The sequence below is a fragment of the Rhinolophus sinicus genome, chromosome 1 (genome assembly GCF_057876585.1).
Source record: "Rhinolophus sinicus isolate RSI-liver-muscle chromosome 1, RSI-T2T, whole genome shotgun sequence".
Classification (NCBI taxonomy): domain Eukaryota; kingdom Metazoa; phylum Chordata; class Mammalia; order Chiroptera; family Rhinolophidae; genus Rhinolophus; species Rhinolophus sinicus.
In genome coordinates this window covers 19652294-19673109 of record NC_142501.1, presented here as the reverse complement: position 1 = coordinate 19673109, position 20816 = coordinate 19652294, and the positions used below count along the sequence as shown (strand labels likewise).

The 20816-nt window shown below is 35.8% G+C and overlaps 1 protein-coding gene across 1 annotated transcript in view; it reads left to right on the top strand.

Annotated features, from left to right (window-relative positions):
- The window catches only part of UTP20 (UTP20 small subunit processome component), an 89132-nt gene that overhangs the window by 35428 nt on the left and 32888 nt on the right, over positions 1 to 20816 (top strand). Inside the window, exons 23-32 of the mRNA XM_019732102.3 lie at positions 1455 to 1545; positions 2836 to 2921; positions 3490 to 3615; positions 6478 to 6644; positions 8225 to 8433; positions 14132 to 14275; positions 15023 to 15102; positions 18540 to 18757; positions 19274 to 19418; positions 20526 to 20613. Coding sequence (XP_019587661.3) covers positions 1455 to 1545; positions 2836 to 2921; positions 3490 to 3615; positions 6478 to 6644; positions 8225 to 8433; positions 14132 to 14275; positions 15023 to 15102; positions 18540 to 18757; positions 19274 to 19418; positions 20526 to 20613 — 1354 coding nt within the window. The remainder of the gene's footprint in view (positions 1 to 1454; positions 1546 to 2835; positions 2922 to 3489; positions 3616 to 6477; positions 6645 to 8224; positions 8434 to 14131; positions 14276 to 15022; positions 15103 to 18539; positions 18758 to 19273; positions 19419 to 20525; positions 20614 to 20816) is intronic.

The following is a 20816-nucleotide window of genomic DNA, read 5'->3' as shown; positions in this document are numbered from 1 at the left end:
CATCCGTCAGGGCTCTTTAGAGAAACAGAACCAATAGAATAGAGGGGTGTGTGTGTGTGTGTGTGTGTGTTAAGAGATTTATTTTAAGGAATTGACTCATGTAATTGTGGGAGCCTGCAAGTCCAGAATTTGCAGGGCAAGACAGCAGGCTGAAACATCAGTTTTTGTTCTTAAGGCCTTCAATTGATTGGATGAGGCCCATCCACATAATTGAATATTAAATAATCTCTTATTTAAAGTCCACTTACTATAGATGTTAACAACACCTACAAAATACTTTCATCACAACACCTAGATAGGTGTTTCATTACGTAAGTGGTTACTCAAACTTAGCCAAGTTGATACGTAAGACTTACCATCACAGACATTTAAGCTAAATATAAATAATAGTACTACCCTTCCCCTAGTTCTCTATAATATCTAGAGAGGGCATAATTTCCAGCTTATTTTCTCTATGTTAACTAGTAGGACTTCCACAGTTTTGTGTTCTTTTGCCCAAGAGCAGAGAAATGCATTGTTTGCTAAATTCTTAGGAGCAGAGGTCCCACGCTTCATTTAATCCTCACAGAAAATCAGGACGTCTTTCCTTGTCAAGATGAGGAAACTGAAAATCTGAGACATTAATTAACTTTCCCCAAAGTCACACGGCCCAAAATGACAGGATCATCCATGTATCCTGTTGACCTTTCTCCACTTCTCCCTGCATGTATTTTTGAAATAGGCAAATGAAATCTCCCCAAATCTTAACATTTTATTCATTCACGTTTCTTTAAGTTCTAATATGTCTTATACATTATATACACAGAAGAAACAGTTTTCTCAAGTATTCCTAAAACCTCATCAAGTGTGGACTAGGAAGTTGAGTGAGTAAATACGGTAGAAACTCTCTTAGTCTGTTTTAGTAGATGATGTAATTTGCCCTGAGGCTGTCAGTCCCCTCTTCAACTTGAACTTTCAATGACAGCATTGCTTTTTCTTCCTCCTTGATAAGCAAGAGCCATGGAGGAAGAGCAATTACCTAAACCTGGACCTCTGGCCCGACATCAGTATTTATATTATGTGAAAGTGAGGAAGAATATATTTTACCACTTTCCTGTTTACTGTATAGAAACTAGACAAGGAAGCTTCCCAAAATTCATCGGTATTCAACTTTGGAATGTATTACTGTTTTGATTACTTTCTACTTTTGGTTTAATTTGAACCATTCTAAGCAAAATCTGAATGATTTTCTGGGGTGGGGAACCTGGATTTCAGGGGAAGGCTTGCCTGAGATTTGGCATTTCTGGATGATAATTTCCTAAATGCAAATAATTATTTGTATAATTAACAATGAAACTATAGTCAAGGTTTTCAGAATAATTGTCAGAGAGACTAAATTGATGGGCACTATTATCTTATGAAAATAATCTCTGTCCTTTAATTTTGTAGTACTCTCTCTTTTTTTATTGTTGTAGGCAGTTAATCGCTCATTTGCAAGTTTTCTCTAAATTTTCGAATCCACGGGCCTTATATCTGGAATCCAAATTATATGAGCTTTATCTTCAGGTAAGTAAAATACATTCTTGCCACTGCGTTCTTTCTGTTCTCTACCATTTTCTTTGCCAAAATAACTTTTAGGTTTTTGATAATTGTTGGATAGAGCCCATGTCAACATTTTAAGTATATACAGAGGGTGCCAAAAAAATGTATATACATTTTAAGAAAGGAAAAAACTATTAAAATTGTAATGCTCAATATATACCATAACAAAAGATGAATACAAGTCACGTTTGACTTCTGCAATTACAAGAGGTGCTCAGAGTGGTTACCATCAGCATAAATTTAACACAGTTTTTTCCTTTCTTAAAATGTGTGTACATTTTTTGGCACCCTCTGTATATATTTTTAATTAATAGACATTTTCTGTATCTCGAGAGACAGTTTTAGACAGTACTAGTTTAATTGATTTTAAAGGCATTCTGGGTGACCAAACATTGATGAGTTGTATTAACAGTGAGTATAACAAAGCATTAATTATATCATGGGAATTAGCTTTTAGAAGGGAGTGGGGATTGTGCCCAGAACAGTTGGCAACTTTTTACTTTTTGATAAATTAGCCTGATGGAGTGCTAGGATTTCAGGATGTGTTACATTTTGCAGAAGCAAATAGTTGGAATAATAGTTGTTACAGTCATAATATATAACCCTGAATTCCAGAAAACGTTGAAGAAAAAATTTAATGTCAGAAGCAGAGTAAGAATTGGATGTCATTCTAAGCCATCTGGGGAAACAAAATTTTCTTTTTTCATTTGGATATTTTTTAGATGAAACGTTTCATGTTGGCAGAACTTATCCATATTCTGTCCGTAATTCGGATACAACTTGTTTGTAAAGCCGGAGCTTGAAAATCTCATTTGTCCACAGGAAGCAAAATTCTGAACTGACTGGTCAGAGAGGCCTCAGAGCCATGTCTTCCCTGGCATTTTACTGACAGCCATTCCCTTCACAGGATTATAAAAGCTGTTGTTCATCACAGGACCAGCTCATTTGATGTAACTCCAGATTATGTAGACAGTTGGCCTTGGCCAAAAAAAGTGATAGACCCAAAGGTCTGGTGTATGGGATATAGATGTCAGTTTTGTTCTTTGTTCTTTATTTTGTTCTTTGCACATATTCTATTCGTCCTCCTTTAATACCAGGAAGATGTTAAGCTTTTGTCAGAAATCAGCTTTAAATCACATCTGAAAATGTAGATTCTAAGAAATCTAATTTTGCAAGTTAACACAAGTAAATTACTATCCCATGGTATGTGTATATGTGACTTCATTGATTTATTCTATTAAATATCATTCTTAGTTGTTGCTACACCAAGATCAAACGGTGCAAAAAATAACCCTGGATTGCATAATGACATATAAACATCCGCACATCCTCCCTTACAGGTAAGTTATTTGATGCCAGAGAAAGGCTGTTTCTTTGGCTGATTTTTATCTTTCTACCTGAGCCTCTTGTAAAATAGTTTTGTGAAGGCCTGGAAAATTTCCCTCTTTTCTAAGGTAATCATAATGCTCTTTTAGGTAAGAAATGAAAACTGGGATTATGTTTGTTAGAGTGCTTCTCCATAGACAATAAGGTAGGAAAGAGAATATTAATTGAAAAGTCTGTGTTGAGATTATGTCACTTCTTGCTTATATAATGTCTTAAAATCTTGGTGATTACGTAGGGGACCATAATAATCACTGTAAGAACTGAAGAGACTTTTGTATTATGCCCTTTGAAACAGCTGAATTTTTGACTAAATCTAACTCCTTATAATCCCTTTTATCTTAAAATTTGAACAACTCTCATTTTGGAACTTATTTTTGTGAAAATTTTCCTTTATGGATGCCAACTACATTGTGAATTCTTTAATACCTATTTCATTTAACACATAGTGCTCTACATTTTTGCATTTTTAAAAACTGCTGCCGTATATTAAGTGATGATTTGTGCTACATTTTATTTTTAAAGGGAAAACTTGCTAAGATTGCTTGAAGACAAAAGCTTTAAGGAAGAGATAGTGCATTTTAACATTTCAGAAGATAATACAGTCGTGGAAACAGCCCACCGAGCAGATCTGTTTCCTATTCTGATGAGGTATTTGTACTGTTTAAAAACTGATTTTTTTTTAATAGTTGATCACAAATACAATTGTATTAGGATTATGATTCTTTTAGCAATCGTAATGAACTATTTTGTTTTGTATTTTCTTTTGATTTTTTTTTAATTGGACCTTGTGGGATAGTCAAATTGTTATAGAAACTTTACTTTAAAATATTTTGTCCCTAACATGAGGAAAGTTCTTGCCATGGTATTATTTTAATAATAATGATAAAATTAAATCCAGTATTGCTCTTAAGTTTTACCATTGAAAAATAATAAAAATATTTCATTTATTTGGTATGTAACTAATTATGAGATGCAAAAGCTGTTGATTTTTAAGTGTTTAACCATCTACATCATGAAACTTCATTAGTTTTAAATGGATTGTCTTGGCGGAAAAAATAGTAATAAATAACGGTGTTTAGTCAGACTGTTAGTCCCCTGTTTAAAAACCCGTTGAGTCCCATTTTACTGAGAATAAAATAGAAAGTCTTTACTATTTAGAGGGCCCGGAGTAGCCCAGCCCCAGATGGCCTCTCTGACCACCTCTCTTCCGTTTACCGCCCCCCACAGTCTTTGGACTGGCTCATCCCTGTTTGGAACACGTGACAGCTAACTGCTCTTCACTCAGTCTCATCTCAAATGTCAGATGAGATGCCTTCCTTGACTTCTTTATATAAAATCATACCTTCCCCTTATCACTTTCTAGTCCCTTTATTAGTCTCTTTACTTTTCTTTATAATACTTGATCATCCAACATAGCCTCTTTTCTTATCTCCCCAGCTAGAAGGTAAACTCCATGGCCTTTAGTGAATATCGTTCGATTTAATTTTGTGTTCTCTTTTATGATACAAAACCTCTTTTTCTTTCTATGTTTTAATGTGTGTCTTACCTACTAGCCTAGGTAGGTAATTAACTGTGGTGATCATGGTTGTCCTTGTGTTGTTCCTGGATTTAACAGTAATGCTTCTAGAATAGCCGCTCTTAAAGTGTGATCTGCTCCTTGAAAGGGACTATCCTTGAGACACGGTCGGAGGTCCACAGGGTTAAAACTTTTCTCATAATAGAACTAAGATACTATCTTTCTTCATCGTGCTCACGTTTGTCCTGCCAGGACAATAGCGTGAATCAGGACAGTGAGCGTACTTGTCATTCTTCATTGCCACCCACCTGGAGTTTTAAAAAAAAAGCTGGTTTCACTTAGTGGCCTTGATGAATGTTGACCCTTGCGTCCTTGTCTTTTTATCATCCTACTTGACAAAGTGGAAAGTATGTACAAAGCACTTCTGCCTACTGGTTGTCTCAAGGAATGGCATTTTTTTCCCAAACAACCTGATGCATGTTACAGAGCTATGCATGGGGAAAGGTTTGTCAAAGTGCAAGACAGATGGATTTGAACGTAATAGAGTTCACGTAGTTCATTGTTACAGTTTTAGATTCCACACTGCAACTTGCCTTTAAGGAACTACCACTTGTTGAGGTTTGGTAGACTATCAAAGTGGAATATCCACAATTATCTAAAGAGAATGATCTGAAAGTTCACAAAATATTTTTACCTCCTCCAACTATGTAATCTGTGGAAGGCTGGATTTTCTTCAGCCAGAATATATTGCAGAAGATTGAATGCAGAAGCAGATATGAGAAGATAGTTAGTTTATCTTCTAACAAGCCAGTTAATAAAGAAATTTGAAAAAAATAAAGAAGTAAAATGTCTCTAGTCTCACTAATTTTTGGTGAGCAGAGATTTGGAAAATATAATTATTTTTAATTAAAATGTTACTTATGCTAACTTGTTTTAATTTCTGGTATGATAAATATTAGTAGATAAAACTCACATACAGAAAATGCTCTTTGGAGACCTCAATAATGTTTAAGAGTGGTAAAGGAGTCTTAATATCAAAAAGTTTGAAAACCGCTGTTTACATTTTATATGTTAAGTCAATAAGTTTTATCATGTTAGGAGAGTAGCTTTTATTACTAGATTATTTCGTATTTTTAGCATGAATGTATTGAATTTAGTTAGAATACCTATTAAGCATGTTACAAATGATCATATTTCCTATGAGCCATTGACCTATGTTAATCTAAGTGATTTTACTAATGATTCTTTCTTGCATTTCTCAGATAATCCTTATTTGGTTTATTTTAATGCACCACTGCATACTGTATTTAGAAATACTGTGTTTTATGTTCATAGGCAAGATTAGTACATAGTTTTATTTTTGTTCCTTATCCCATCCCAGTATCATAGTTATACCACCTTCATAAATGAAAAAGAACCATCTCCTGCTTTCTTTCCTCAATGAAACTTAATAGCATGGAAATTGTTTTTCCTTGAAAGTTTTAAAAAATTCATCTGTAAAACTGTATGCGTTCTGTTTACTCATGATTGTTGGTCTATTTAGGTTTTCTTCTTAAGTTTTTTGCTTGTTTATTGATGTTTGTGGGTTTTTTCCTCAGAAAAGTACTCATTTAGTTGAAATATTTTTAGTTTCCTTATAGTTTTATTCTCTTATTTCATTTCCTTTTAATCTATATATTTTTGTTTTCATTCTTTGATTAGACTCACCTTTGGCTTGCTTATTTTATTGCTTTTTTCCTCCTCAAAAATCCGCCTTCTGGCATTTATCTTTATTATTTCCTTCTTCCTGCTTTCCTTAACTTGTTTATTCGTGATTTTTTTTTCCCCTAAATGTCTATGTTAAATATCTAATTTCTATTTCATTCTTCCTTGTTTTGTAATACACCCATTTAAATCTGTTGGGTTGCTATGCTAGCCTTTCAGGAAAACAAAACAATTAGGATTATGTTTTAGGATTAATATGCAAACCAAGTAATGTTCTTTTGACTTTTTAGAATTTTGTATGGCCGAATGAAAAATAAGACTGGGAGTAAAACTCAGGGGAAATCTGCTTCAGGCACCCGCATGTCCATTGTTCTGAGGTTCCTTGCCGGGACCCAACCTGAGGAGATCCAGATATTTTTAGACCTGCTGTTTGAACCTGTAAAGCACTTCAAGAATGGTACCTATCAACTACCTGACACTCTGAATGTGTTGTCTGTTGTAGACTTTGAATGACTCAGGCTGTTTCCCAGCTCTTGGGTATCTTTCTAATGGGGTTGCCCCTCCCAATCTCAATGGTGGTCTTTTTTAAAAGAGCAATTCATTTTAAACTTTGATTGAATTAGGTGGAACTCAACACTGGATCAACATCCACATGTTAGTAAACTCCTGATTAGGAGATATGTATGTACTTTTGGTTGTTGTGTATTTAGGCCATTTGAAAAATGGTACCTGTCCATATGCAGTGAAGAGGTTTTTTCTTAGAACCTTAAAGAATGCTACAAAATTAATCTTAATTGTCTTGGTATTATTTATTCACTGAGTCATTCATCTATTGAGAATGATTTGTTGAATACCTCCTGTGCCTTGACACTGTTGAAAATAGAAAAGTGAGTATTTATAATCGTCTGCTCTCCATCTCATAGTCTAAACGACGTGGGTGTAAGAAGTCTATTCAATGAGCTGTAATACTCTGTGGTATATTCTTTAGTATGCAATGTAAGTAATTAATAATAATAATAATAATGACTAAATATTATTGAGTGCTTATTTCATGCCAGATGTTTTGAGGGCCCTTTACATATAATTCAGTTTATCCTTAACCACATGAGGAATCATAACTTTTTGTCCCCATTTTATAAATGCAGAAACTGAGACTTAGAGAGGTAAGTATTTTGCCCATGGCCACTTAGCTAGAAAATGGTACAGCTGGGATTCAAGCCCAGGTCTTTTTGATTACAAAACCTTTGCTCCAGTCCCATAATTGTTTTGCTTTAAGCAAACAGATCTTTCTTTATTTGGAGGGTAATGTGTTGCTTTTTTTTTTTTTTTTCTGTGATAATGGATCCAGTGGTTAAAAAGATTTACTCAGTGTAATATTACCCTGAGAAGGAAGTTGGCTCTAATGAATACAAAAGGTTTTGTTCAGTAGGTGTTATGAATTGGTTAAGCTCATGATCTCATACCAGTTCGTTTGAAGTAAAGCTCAAGCAATAACAATTCAAGTCTTTTAAGTAAATTATGAAATGAGTATAGTGCCTGTTTATAAAGGACTATTGTTTTATTTGCTTACCAGGGGCTACAAGGGAAATAAAACATTTGATTCTCAGCCTTCAAGGAGCTTATAATGTAGCAAGACTTTTTTTAAATGAAATTCCTGAAGTCAGCGTAGTCAGTGAAAGCTGAGAGTGAGAAAAATGTATGGAAAGTTGCTAGATGGAATAAAAGACTATTTGTAACTCTGGTTTTGGAAAATAGTATAAGGGGGATGAGAATTGGGCTTAGAAACTTAGTTCTGTCACAAGTTACTTACTCTTTTTTATTCCTCAGTTTCCTCATCTATAAAGTGATAATAGTAAAACCTACCATACTTAGGTCATTGAATATTTGTTAAGAATCAAAAGGAGAAAATACATGAGGAAAATATATAACAATAGAAAACACTGTATTACTGAGGGAAATCAAAAGGAAGCTATATTATAAATAGTAACAAAGTAATATTTCCTTTTACATGATGTGTGTGTTCCTCTCTTTCACTAGGAGAGTGCCATGCTGCCGTCATTCAGGCAGTAGAAGATTTGGATCTGTCTAAAGTCCTTCCTTTAGGTCGTCAGCATGGTATCTTAAATAGCCTCGAAATAGTGTTGAAGAACATTAGTCATCTGATCAGTGCGTACTTACCCAAGATTTTGCAGATATTGCTCTGCATGACAGCAACTGTATCGCACATCCTTGACCAACGAGAAAAGGTAAGAGAGACTCACTGTATATGCTTTTGGGAGGCTAGTATGAGTCTGTTTTATTTGGGAAATTGGTTGGGACCCGAATGTGAGTATCTAACATCATTCCAGGTTAAATCTTTTTTTTATGTAAAGTGTGTCTTTAAAACAGTTTTCCATATATAATGGGAATCTTTATTGTTATAAATATTTATGTATAGTCAGAAAATGCAATTTATATCGTTTTATTTTTTTATTACATTTATTGGGCTGACATTGGTTAATAAAATTACATGGGTTTCAAGTGTACATTTCTGTAATACATCATCTATATATTGCATTGTGTGCTCATTACCCAGAGTCAGTTCTCCTTCCATCACCATATATTTGACCACTTTACCCTTTTCTACCTCCTCCCCACTCCCCTTTCTCTCTGGTACCCACTAAACTGTTGTCTGTGTCTATGAGTTTTTGTTTCTTTGTTTGTCTTATTCATTTGCTGTTTTCCGTTTTATATCCCACATATGAGTGAAATCATGGTTCTCAACTTTTTCTGTCTGACTTATTTCGCTTAGCATGATGAAATCTCAAGATCCATCCATGTTGTCACAAATAGCAGTATTTCATCTTTTCTCATGACTGAGTAATATTTCATTGTGTATATGTACCACATCTTCTTTATCCAGTCATCTATCGAAGGACACTTCAGTTGTTTCCATGTCTTGGCCACCATGAACAATGCTGCAATGAACAGATACATATATATACATATATATGTGTGTGTGTGTATGTGTAAATGTTTTATGATTAAATGTTTTCAAATTTTTCAGGGAGATACCCATAAGAGGGATTGCTGGGTCATATGGTAATTCTATTCTTAATTTTTTGAAGAAACTTCATACTGTTTTCCATAGTGGCTGTACCACTGTGAGGATTCCTTTTTCTCCACAACTTTTCCAACACTTGTTGTTGTCTTGTTGATAATAGTTATTCTCACAGGTGTGAGGTGGTATTTCATTGTGGTTTTGATTTGCATTTCCCTAATAGCTAGTGATGTTGAACATCTTATATTAAGTGTATATTTTAAAGGAGATGAAATAGTAGGGAGTGAGTGAGTTCTCTATGCATCTCAGGAACCAAAGTCAGGCATAGTTGAGCTGATGTTTCTTAGATTTTAATTTCGAGAGCCTAGAGGACATCTTACACTGCTCATTTATCCAGAAAGGTTGGAGAATGAATAGAATACTGTTAGCATCATCCTGTTGTTTTGGAACAGAGTTACCCAGAGCTCTTTTAAAAGTAAATACTTGACTACTATAAGCTCAAGTTTTGAATAAAGATGAGCAGCAAGATCATACAAAGTAAGCCAGCTAGCTAGCTGCCGAGGGACTTCACGAGGTGGGCGCAGTAATATTTTCTGAATTATGTTCAAGACAATATATTTATGTTCTGTTGATACAGGTATGTGGCTATAAGTATACTCTTTGGAGTTTAGGGAAACTTAATGTCTTTAGAGAGTAAATGTTTCTTGAAGAAAATGGGACTTGAAACAAAGATCCAGACTAATTTCTGTTATTAATTCTCAGTTCATGATAAACAGGCACAATTTTAATTTAGTTAAAGTTTATTTCATTTGATTTGTGGATATGCCTGGTGAACTGCCTCTCAAATATGATCATGATGACTAAAAACTACAGCCAAAATTTTATCTGCTTTTCAGGGCTCTGCATGGATATGAATCTATTTTAGTAATGAAATAATATTTTCTGATTACCAAGACCCACAAATTTAGAACACACCTTTCATTTTGGTAGGCACCATTGTGTTTTCCTCATTCTTTCATTCAAATATTAATCTTTCATCAAATATTAATTGAGATTTTACTATTTGTCAGGCACTGTTCTAAGTGCTGGGTACAGAGCAGCGAACAAAGCAAACAAAAATATTCTCCATTTACTTATTCAGTAAATACTTATTTCATACCTACCATCCACAGGATATTGTTCTAGGTGGAGAATGAGAAAGGTAAGGACTCAGTATCATGGGGAGAAAAATAATAAATAAATACACCGATAATTAGAATAATGTCAGTTGGTGGTAAATTCTGAGAAGAAAATAAAGTGAGACCCATCTACAGATCTCTGCAAGTCATTCTCTGTGTTGCTCTCTCCTCTCTGTTACTCTGCCTTGTGAATTCTAGCTGCCTTGGCCTCCCCAGCCACAGAGCTCTGTCACAGTGTCTGATATCCAGTCAAGTTTTACCAGACATACCAAGAAGGTAGCAAATTTTACTCACAATAAGGAGGAAAAAAACAGTCAATAGAAGCAGACCCAGAAATGACACAGACAGTAGAATTAAACAAGGACTTAAAACAGCTATTAGAAATAGATGCCACATATTCACAAAAGTAGAGGAAAACATGAGCATGTTGAGAGACATGAAGACGTGAAGAATTTAAAATAAAATGAGAGAATGTAATAGCAAGTGACCGAACTGGGGGTGGATAGATGCTTCTACTAGGGTGGTCAGGGTCCTCTCTAAGGAGGTGATATTTGAGCTTACACCTACCCAGCCCTGGGAGGAACATTTCAGGCAGAGAAAATGACTAGTAGCACAAAGTCCCTGAGGTAGAACAGTCTTGTCACTTTGTAAGAGCAGATAAAGGCTGAGGTGGCTAGAGCACAGGGGGCAGGAGAATGGTACAAGATGAGCTCTAGCTGTAGGCGGGATCTCATGGGCTATGAGGAGGACCTAGATTTACTTCTAATTATACTGGGAAACCTCTGAGAGGTTTGAAGCAGGGGATATCACTTTAATTGCTTTGTGGAAAAGAGGCTGTGAGGGACCGAGACTGGAAGCTGGAAAAAAAGAGGTATTGGAAAATTCTTTCTCTATTGTGAAAGTTTCAGGGCCATAGGGAGAACTATATGAGAATTTTCACGTATGCCTTATAGCAAGTGACCGTGACTTTATCTCTGCATGAATATATTAAATCCTGAAAGGTTGAAGGTTTTATAAACCCTCTGTAAGTCCTCTGACTTTCGGTTAACTTAGAAGAAATTACTCAGTAATGCAGCCCTACTCCCATTTCAATAATCAGTAACTCAGAGGATCATTTATGCAATTTCACACTTCATTAGTTAGTGAGGTGCTAAAATTCTTGACAGCTAGGAGGGTTTTTTTTTTGTTTTGTTTTCTTTTTAATTCTTGGACAAGTCCAAAGAATTCCTTGAAGTGCTGTAATGAATTACTGCACAGTAATACTGCTTACGTGAGTTAAAGTTCTACAGTTGTGCGTTTGAGCTAAGTCATACATTTACTTCTTTGCATCCTTCAGATCTTCCAAGGTTTGAGTGACACTCAAATGTGTATTGTGAGGGTTGCTTTGGTTCGGTATTATATTTTTTGTACATTTATACCATGGAGTAACTTGTAAGTTACATAAACTTAGTCATGGTGACTATTTCTGTAGGAACTAAAGTCTGCAATTGCTCACTTGCAGGGTTTTCCTCCAGTTTATTCAATAGTTAATTGAGTAGCCCGGGCAGCTGGCACTGTAGTTACAGAAGCAAATAGAACATGCAGATCCTTCCCCATAGAGAGGGGGCTTGGTGGTGGGGATTGGGGAAAAGGTGGGGGGGTGTCTGATTTGATGTCAGGTTTGCTAAAATTAGTTTATTTGCTCCAGAGGATCATGATGCCATGGTTTTTGCGTGTGTTTTATTTTTTTCAAGTATCAATGGTAGTTTTTATCTTTCACCAAACCTGATGTAGATGATAATGAGAATATTGCCAATAGAACTAAAGCAGACAGAGTGACTTATAACTATGTCACCATCTTATCATTCTCTGTCATTGTAACTTGGTAGAAACTTGATGAGTACACGAAATATCATGATTGCTCAGACTTGCACAGCACATTAATGGTATCCTTATTCCTATTCACTTGAATTTAAAATGTGCTCTTCCAGATTCAAATACTTCTGTTGATCAGCATGTTAGATTTTCATGACAAATACCTTTCCAATTTAGTTTTCTTGTAATATCTTGGCCATAAGACTTGATAAAGAGATTTGTGTTTTCTTCATAAATTGCAGGGTAGTTTTTAGATTTTGATGTAGGTAATTAAAGTGATGTGTAAAAATAAGTTGCCACTTACATATCCAGAGCCCACAGTATGTAAATCAAGTGCAAAAACCATTAGGGGTTGACTCTTCCCCCATGTGTTTGGTTTTTACAACATTCTGTGCGTGGGAGAAATCTGAGGCCTTTTCTCTCCTCTGCCTGGCCTAAAGCTCTTCCTCCTCTAAGATCCAGTGAAAAATTCTGCCTCTTCCTTGAAGCTTTACCCTTCTCAAATTCATAATTCCTCCCCTATCCAATATCTTTGGCATTTTCAGTCTCTCACAGAATTTAATAATTTTTCCTTCAGTAAGATTTTACATTGAGGTCAGGATGATGATGGCTGTCATGCCACTGGATTAGTGGGGGCTCAGTAAATTGTTCTGCTCTGAGCCAGAGCAAAATGCCTTCATACGATATGTGATTTCTGTAACTCCGTAGAGGAGGAGATGCCAGTAGAAGAAACATTCTGTTATAAAAGATGTTTTCTGTTAATTCAGATATCCACCCACTCTAACCTCTATGCCTCTAAACAAACAAATCTTGTTTTTTTCCAACATGTATTTTTCTTTGCATTATGTATTTTGAGATCTTCCCATGCCTTAATTCAGTTGCCTCATTCTCCCTTACTGCTCAAAGTATTTCACTGTATGGAGAGACCATAAATTAATCCCCTAGCCTAGTTTTAAAAAGAATAATTGAAAACTCCTAATTTTAAAAAAGGTGAAAAAAGAAATAATACAACTGTGAACACAGTAAGGAATGTGACCTTCATTTAAAATGAAGCTTTAACTTTTTTTTCTCTAATCTAAGGCATTGTGGTGTGTTTTGTTTAGAATGTTCTGTTCATAGTAAGAAATCAGGATTTTATTTGAGACAGTTACTTGAGTAGAAAAGTAAAACAATGTGGAATACAAAATAGCTGTTCCAGTTGTGAGGTTTTTTTTTCCCCTAAGGATACTCCAGTGTGATTTTACTGGGCAGTGATAATGGAGCACATTTCACCATTTAAATTTTTTTTTTTTTTTTTAATTGGGTAACAGTGTGTTTTTTCCAGAACCCATCAGCTCTAAGTCAAGTCGTTGTCCTTCAATGTAGCTGTGGAGGGTGCAGCTCAGCTCCAAGTCCAGTCACCATTTTCAATCTTTAGTTGCACGGGGCACAGCCCACCATCACATGGGGGAATTGAACAGGCAGCCTTGTTATTGAGAGCTCGCACTCCAACCAACTGAGCCATCTGGCTGCCCCTCTGGCAGGTCAGCAGCAGCTCGTTGTCTTCAATCTAGTTGTGGAGGGCGCAGCTCACTGGCCCATGTGGGAATCTCACTGTCAACCCTGTTGTTCAGAGCTCGTGCTCTAACCAACTGAGCCATCACGGCTGCCCCCTCACCATTTAATTTTTTAAGTCTCTGCTTTCCCATCTTGTTCAATGAAAAAAGCAATATGACTTGCTCAGTTAACATTTCCATGTGAATCAGAGCCAAAGTCAACACACTTAATAACACGATTTCTAGTTTGATTCTTAGCCATCTGAGCAAGAGTGCCTCCTTGAGGAGTCAAGGATTAAAACTATATATATGTTAATAGAAGATCTTTGTTTTACAGATACAGCTGAGGTTTATTAACCCACTGAAAAATTTAAGACGTCTTGGAATCAAAATGGTAACTGATATCTTTTTGGATTGGGAGTCCTACCAGTTCAGAACAGAAGAGATTGATGCTGTATTCCATGGGGCAGTTTGGTCCCAGGTAAACACTGATTTCTAATTCTGCCTGGATACTTTCTCCTCTTCCTTTCTTATTACTGCTCCAGCGTATTCTACACCCAGACACGAATGCCTGTCCTGATCTTCTCTTTTACATTGAGCCTTTATTTCTGGAAGTTTTAAAACCCATTTTTTTGCCTCCACTACCGCCTAAAGCCCCAGAGCTAGGTTCTGAAATACCATGGCATTTATACTTATGGCTAATTTGAATATGATTGTGTCTCTTAAGCAAATGTAACATAAGGGTTTATAGACCTCACATGATATGTCTCTGGATTTTGACAAGCATGAGAGAAAATGCACAGGTATTTTTGTTACGTTCCCTCGTTTGATTTCTCTAGTTGAGACAGCTTGGTGATGATATCTAGTATACTTATAGCTAAGAAGACTATACAAGAAACTTGGTTTTAGGAAAGATTTCTTGCTGCTTGAGCTCTGCCATCTCTGACCAATTGAAACCTAACATACCTGGTTCCTTTTAAGCATCTAGCATTTCCAGGCACTATCTTTCCATTTTTTCCTGTGTGGATGTTATTTTGGATTACCTTAGTTTTTCCTCAATCTGTCCTTTAACTGTTAATCTCCATCCCTTGACTCTTTGATCCTCTGGTGTGGTTTCTGTGCTTGTTCTGCTTTTTAGTGTTTTGTTTGTTTATTTCTTTGTTTGTTTGTTTTTTCCTACAATTCTATATGTTTTTATTTTGTAATCTGTTTTCATTCTGTGTCCTAGATCAGCAGGCTTGGATCTGAGAGTCAGTATTCTCCTACTCCTCTGCTGAAACTAATTAGCATTTGGAGCAGAAATGCAAGGTATGACCTTTTTTCCCCTCTTTAAAAAGGGCAGTCTTTTACACTGATATAGGGCACTAATATAACTTATGGCCTTCCATATAGTGAACTACTTACTATAGGTGCAGTTAAAGAGAATAAGGCAATTGAATCTCAAAATACATAGTTTTAAGAAAAATATAAGTTGCTAAAAAATATATATAGTGTGATCCAGGAAAATGCTTGTGCATGTGTGTAAATAGAAAATGAAATAGAAAATGTCTAGAAGGGTGCATGAGAAACTATTAATGTTACAGTTGAAGGTTTGTATGAAGGTTTGAGCGGGCCAGAAGGGGGAGGGGGGCTTTTCATGATACAATTTTGGAGTATTTGAATTATTTATAATCTATAAAAAAGGAAAAAGTAGGTAAAATAACAGTTCACAATTTAATGTAAATTAAAACTGTGGAATATATATTATATTAAAACGTATTTTTGCTATTTTTATAGTTTCATTAAAACTTGAAAATTAATATTGAAATTGATAAGGATCTTCTTCCAATGTGTAATAATTATGTTAGCAGTTTGATTTGGCCTGGCAAAGGGAAAAAGAGAATATGAAACACCAGATAGTTAAATCAGCACATAAATATTACCATTTTTTGCATACTTGGTTAAACGTAAAAGCTGATTTATAATTGGCATTCTGTGTCTTTTTCCCAGTTCCCACTTAAAATCAGAAAAATTTTACAGGCTTTTTAGATTTTCTACACATCTTCTATTCTTGGTAAAACTCCACCTACCCGTACATGAAGCTCTCGTGGTCATAAGTTAGCATCCTCCTGAGGACATTATGAGCTGTTTACAGAACCTTTATCTAGTGGTGGCTCAGAGATGCTGTATTACAGACCAAATGCATATTTATTGAGAAGTGTGAAAACTACCTGTGCTGTTTATCTCGATGATGGAAACAGACTTAAGTTTGCCCTAATCTGTTTTGAAGAATGAAAGATAGAATAAAAGAAGATGTTTTATTATTGATTCAGTGATGTTAAAATCTTGGCATCAGTTTGTACAAAATTGGGATCATACTGTATAACCAGCTTTGATAACCATTATGTGGTGAACATTTCCCCATGTCGTCAGATCGTCTTCAAAAACCGAAGACCTTCACGTTGTCTTCCTCAGGAAAGCCTGTTTTATTTTTACTGGTAGGAAGGGTTCTTTTCACTTATTTCCCAATTTGAGAAAGCAATTTCATACCTTGTTTTATCTATCACTGGACATTTATAAGCAGTATTTCATAGGCATACTTAAGCAATGTTTTACAATTGTGTGATTTTCAGGCAAATGAACTATAACGGACTATCATTCAAGAAGACTTTACGATAGTGATTCGGTTTTATATTAGTTGGGTCCTTATTCCAGGTATAGACACATTTCATTCTCTTCTGCAATTGCTCTCATTTTTGGTCAGAGACAAATAGAAGCCACATGTTAATGGAGGAAATAAGCAGCAGAACTTTCTTTTTCCTTCTCTGTTTAACACTTAACTGAAATAAATCTTTAGAAGGATTGACTTCCCTTCAAATCTTTATAGCAATAGACGTGTAATTGTGTCAAGACCAATTGATGGGAATGTTACTCTTCAATAAAAAAATAAATTTTTATTTTGAAATATGGTTACAGTTTACATAATGTCAATCAGACATTTAGACAGGTTTTCATCTACAGAGAAGTCTAGCATTTTACTTTGTATTTGGGTAAATGCAGGTAGAGCGGACCTATAAGCAATATCTTTACACTCACAACTAAGGTTAAATTGTCTCAGAAATTAGGTAGGTGAACTCAGGACAACAACAACTTGCTTACTAAGTAGAGTGATCATATAATATATAATCTATTGTCCAAACTGAAACATTCCTGAGGGTTCAAAGAGATGCTACAAATTATTAAGCCACAAGCTAGGACTGTCCCTGGCCACTCTCTTAATAGCTGCTCAGGTTGTGGCCACTATGACCCGGCGTGGCTCAGTCTTGCCTCCTCTGAATTCTTTCTACTTCTGGGCGGCCCTGTGACCACAAACTGCCTTTATCGCACTCATCTGTCTTCATAGCTTACCTGCCTAAAGCTCCTTGAAGGGAGAGACCATTTCACATTTGTTATTTTTCCATTACAGAGGGTTAGCCTTCTTAATCCATGGTTAGTGGATATTTCATTGCATGTTTCATAAGTGACTAAAATTTCTGATTGAGCCATACACTTAAGCTTGGAGCATGTTCAGTGTTCTGTGGGGCATGAATTATATTGCTGTTCAAGAAACACAGTTCGGTCACTTAGAAGTTGCATTGGATTTGAATGGGCTCTTGCTAGGATATTGCAGTTAAAAGCAGTTCTCTCACCTTTTCTGCTTGAAAAAATTTTAAGACAACATACAGCATAGTGGTTAAGAGTAGCCTTAGACACACAAACCTAACTTCAAGTCCTAACACCACCATGCGTTCTTTGGCAAAGTTGGCCTTTCTGAGCCTCAGTTTCACCATCTATAAAATGGAAATAACAATGCTTACCTCATATGTACAAGATAATACGTAAAGAATCTTTCCTGGTGCCTGCCCACACTATGCCCAGTAACTGTTGGACAAAGATGCATGAATATAATCTCTTAGAACTTTTCTCTCAGCCTGTCAGTACTGAGTATGTTAAAGTGTTTCAGCTCGTTTTCCAGTGATGATGAATTGGTAAAGCCAAGCTATCTGAATTTTTTCAGTTTGACCTTCCTACGAGTTGTTAGGATTGCATGTCTGACTGTAAAACAACTGCTGGTTTGCCCTTGTCTGGAGCACCTCTGTGCCCTCTACCCTTGTGGGTTTGTCTCCACGGGGTGGGGTGCTCGGTTCATTTGTGAGTGTCTTTCCTTATCGGGGGTGGACTCATCCACCTCCCCCAACAGATGAGTTCTGAATGATGCATATCCTGGCACAGCAAATGTTTGTTTGGTCTGCACTCCTAATTTCCATGTTGTATGTTGTTTTTATATGAGTGTATAAACATTCACGTTCTAGAAGGCTTATAATTAAAAAATAGCCTCTCTGCAACGAATTTGTTTTCGCAAGGGCTTAGACTTTGGAGACCTTGTTGTTCAAATCTCAGCTCCACCACTTGTTAGCTCAGTGCCTTTGGAGAAGTCTCAGTTTCTTCCTCTGTAATGGGATAATGATCCTACCTCACTGAGATGTTATGTGGATTAGATGAGAACTGTACATATAATACCTAAATAATTTAACTGTTTGTGAGGTGCCTAGAATTATTATCCATCAATTTTAGAATTTAAAGTCATTTCCCTTTTGAGTATCTTATTAATGTTCATACATACACACATATATATTTGTTAAACAATATGAAAATTCTTAAGGAGCATGTTTTTAGAAATAAGCATTGAGAAATAAGATGACTATTTCAATGTTATTTTCTTGCAGATATTTTCCTTTTCTGGCTAAGCAGAAACCTGGGCACCCAGAATGTGATATCCTGACCAATGTTTTTGCGATTCTCTCAGCAAAGAATCTCTCTGAAGCCACAGCCAGTATTGTGATGGATATAGCCGATGACCTTCTTACCCTTCCAGATTTTGAGCCCACAGAAACAGTTTTGAGCTTGCCCGTAACTGGATGCGTATACCCAGAAAGTGCAGATGGTATGTATGCTGCAAAAAGCAAATGATCTGGTTCTGAGGTAGCATTTTTCCCTCAGAAACGAGAAAGTCAATAGAATTTGACTCTATTAATAACTAATGCTATTGAAAGAGTTTCTTTTGTCTGGAAATGAATACAACTTATATAAACTGAATTTTCTTTGCAGTGGTAGAAATTCAGGTTGTTTGCGAAAGCTCACCTACCCTCCAGGAAATTATCAAATGATTTCCACTGTCATGTCTCTGAATTCTTCCTACCATATTATCCTAATAAGCCTTTTACTACCACCAAAAGTGGTTTAAATAAAGCCTCAGGGGTCTCTTATATAAGTTTTTAATTTATCTAATGATATAGCGATTTTGACTAAGAATAAAGTTATTTAATCTTTAGAGTTGAAATTTATTAAATTTTCATGGTAATTGAATGCTTTCCTTGTCTGTCATTATGAAGATATTATACAGTTATCCTTTAAGAGAATAGTTAATTAAAACCAAAACATCTGTCACTATTTATTTCAGAGTCTATCACAATAGGAGGACGATTAATTCTACCTCATGTACCTGCAATTCTCCAGTATCTCAGCAAAACCACAATAAGTACAGAAAAGGTGAAAAAGAAAAAGAACAGGGCACAAGTCAGCAAGGAACTTGGCATTCTTTCAAAGTGAGTGATAGCTTGGTCCTTAAAAGAAGTTTGTTTTGTTTAAGAGTCAAGATCTTGCAAAGGTTTTTAAAGGTTCTTTTGGGCAATAAACCTAGTAGTACAGTGGTACCTTGGTTTTCAAACAATCCATTCCGGAAGACTGTTCGAGTTCTGAAACGTTCAAAAACCAAGGTGTGGTTTCCCCATAGAAAGTAATGCAAAATGGATTAATCCATTCCAGACCTTTAAAATCAACCCCAAAACTGCAAATTTAGCATGAGTTTTACCATCTAATGATACCCTAGATCCATAAAATTTACAGCGCTCGTAAACCAAAATGTCCATCAACGGAGATGTTCGAAAACCGAACTACCACTGTATGTACTCGTAATTGTGCTTTCTATACAGTGCAAGATTGGTAAACTTGAGTGCAAAAAATGATTCTAGCTTAAGCTCTAATTGTTACAGGACTTGGTTCTTGAAAGTTTATTTTTTCTTTTACTTTCAGCAACACTAAATGATATATTCTTTGATAAAATGATAGACTCTTCCAGGAACTTCTTTTAACTGTTTTATTTGCAGAATGGGAAACCACACTAAATACACTTGTTAAATTTTGTCACAGGCTACGTGGTAGTGGGAAGATGATGACAAATTAGGCACCAGAAAGACCAGGGTTGGAAAGACCTGCACTGCTACTTTCTAGCTGTTACATAACTTCCCTGAGCCTCAGTTTTCTCTGGGCAAAATGGGGCTAATGATTACTGCATCATAGAGCTATTGTGGGAGTTTAATTGAAATACTTTACATAAAGCCTTAAACAAATCTTGGCACTTAAAAATGTGATTTCCTTGCAAAATAAGAAATTACTAATTGCCAGGTCACAGAATTGGAGTTTACTCTAACCCTCCTACGCAATCACGTTACAAAAGAAATAGAATAGTAGCCTAAAGTTGGAGAGAAATAAGAGTTGGCACTGCTAAATAACTGAGTTAAATTTTTTATACATGTACGCATACGTAAAAGTACCTGTGTCTTTCCTCACGGATGTTTTTCTACAAAAAATCTTAACTTCCTAGAGAAACACTCGTATGTCTCCCTTACTTACCACTGTTTTTTCTTCTCTAGGATCAGCAAGTTTATGAAAGACAAAGAACAAAGTTCTCTACTCATTACCCTCCTCCTTCCTTTCCTCCACCGTGGCAATATTGCTGAGGTACAAATGGACAGGACGTTACTTTGTCTTTGAAGTAGCACATTATTAGGCTTATTTGTGAACATATAATTTTATTGGTTAGATTCTGTGATGTGCCTGTCGCAAAATATTTGTGGAAAGACTTTAGACAGAAGTATAAAATTGAAAATAGGGGAGAAAAATTGGGACAGAAGTAGAAATGAGGGCAGGCAAGAAGGTGGAGG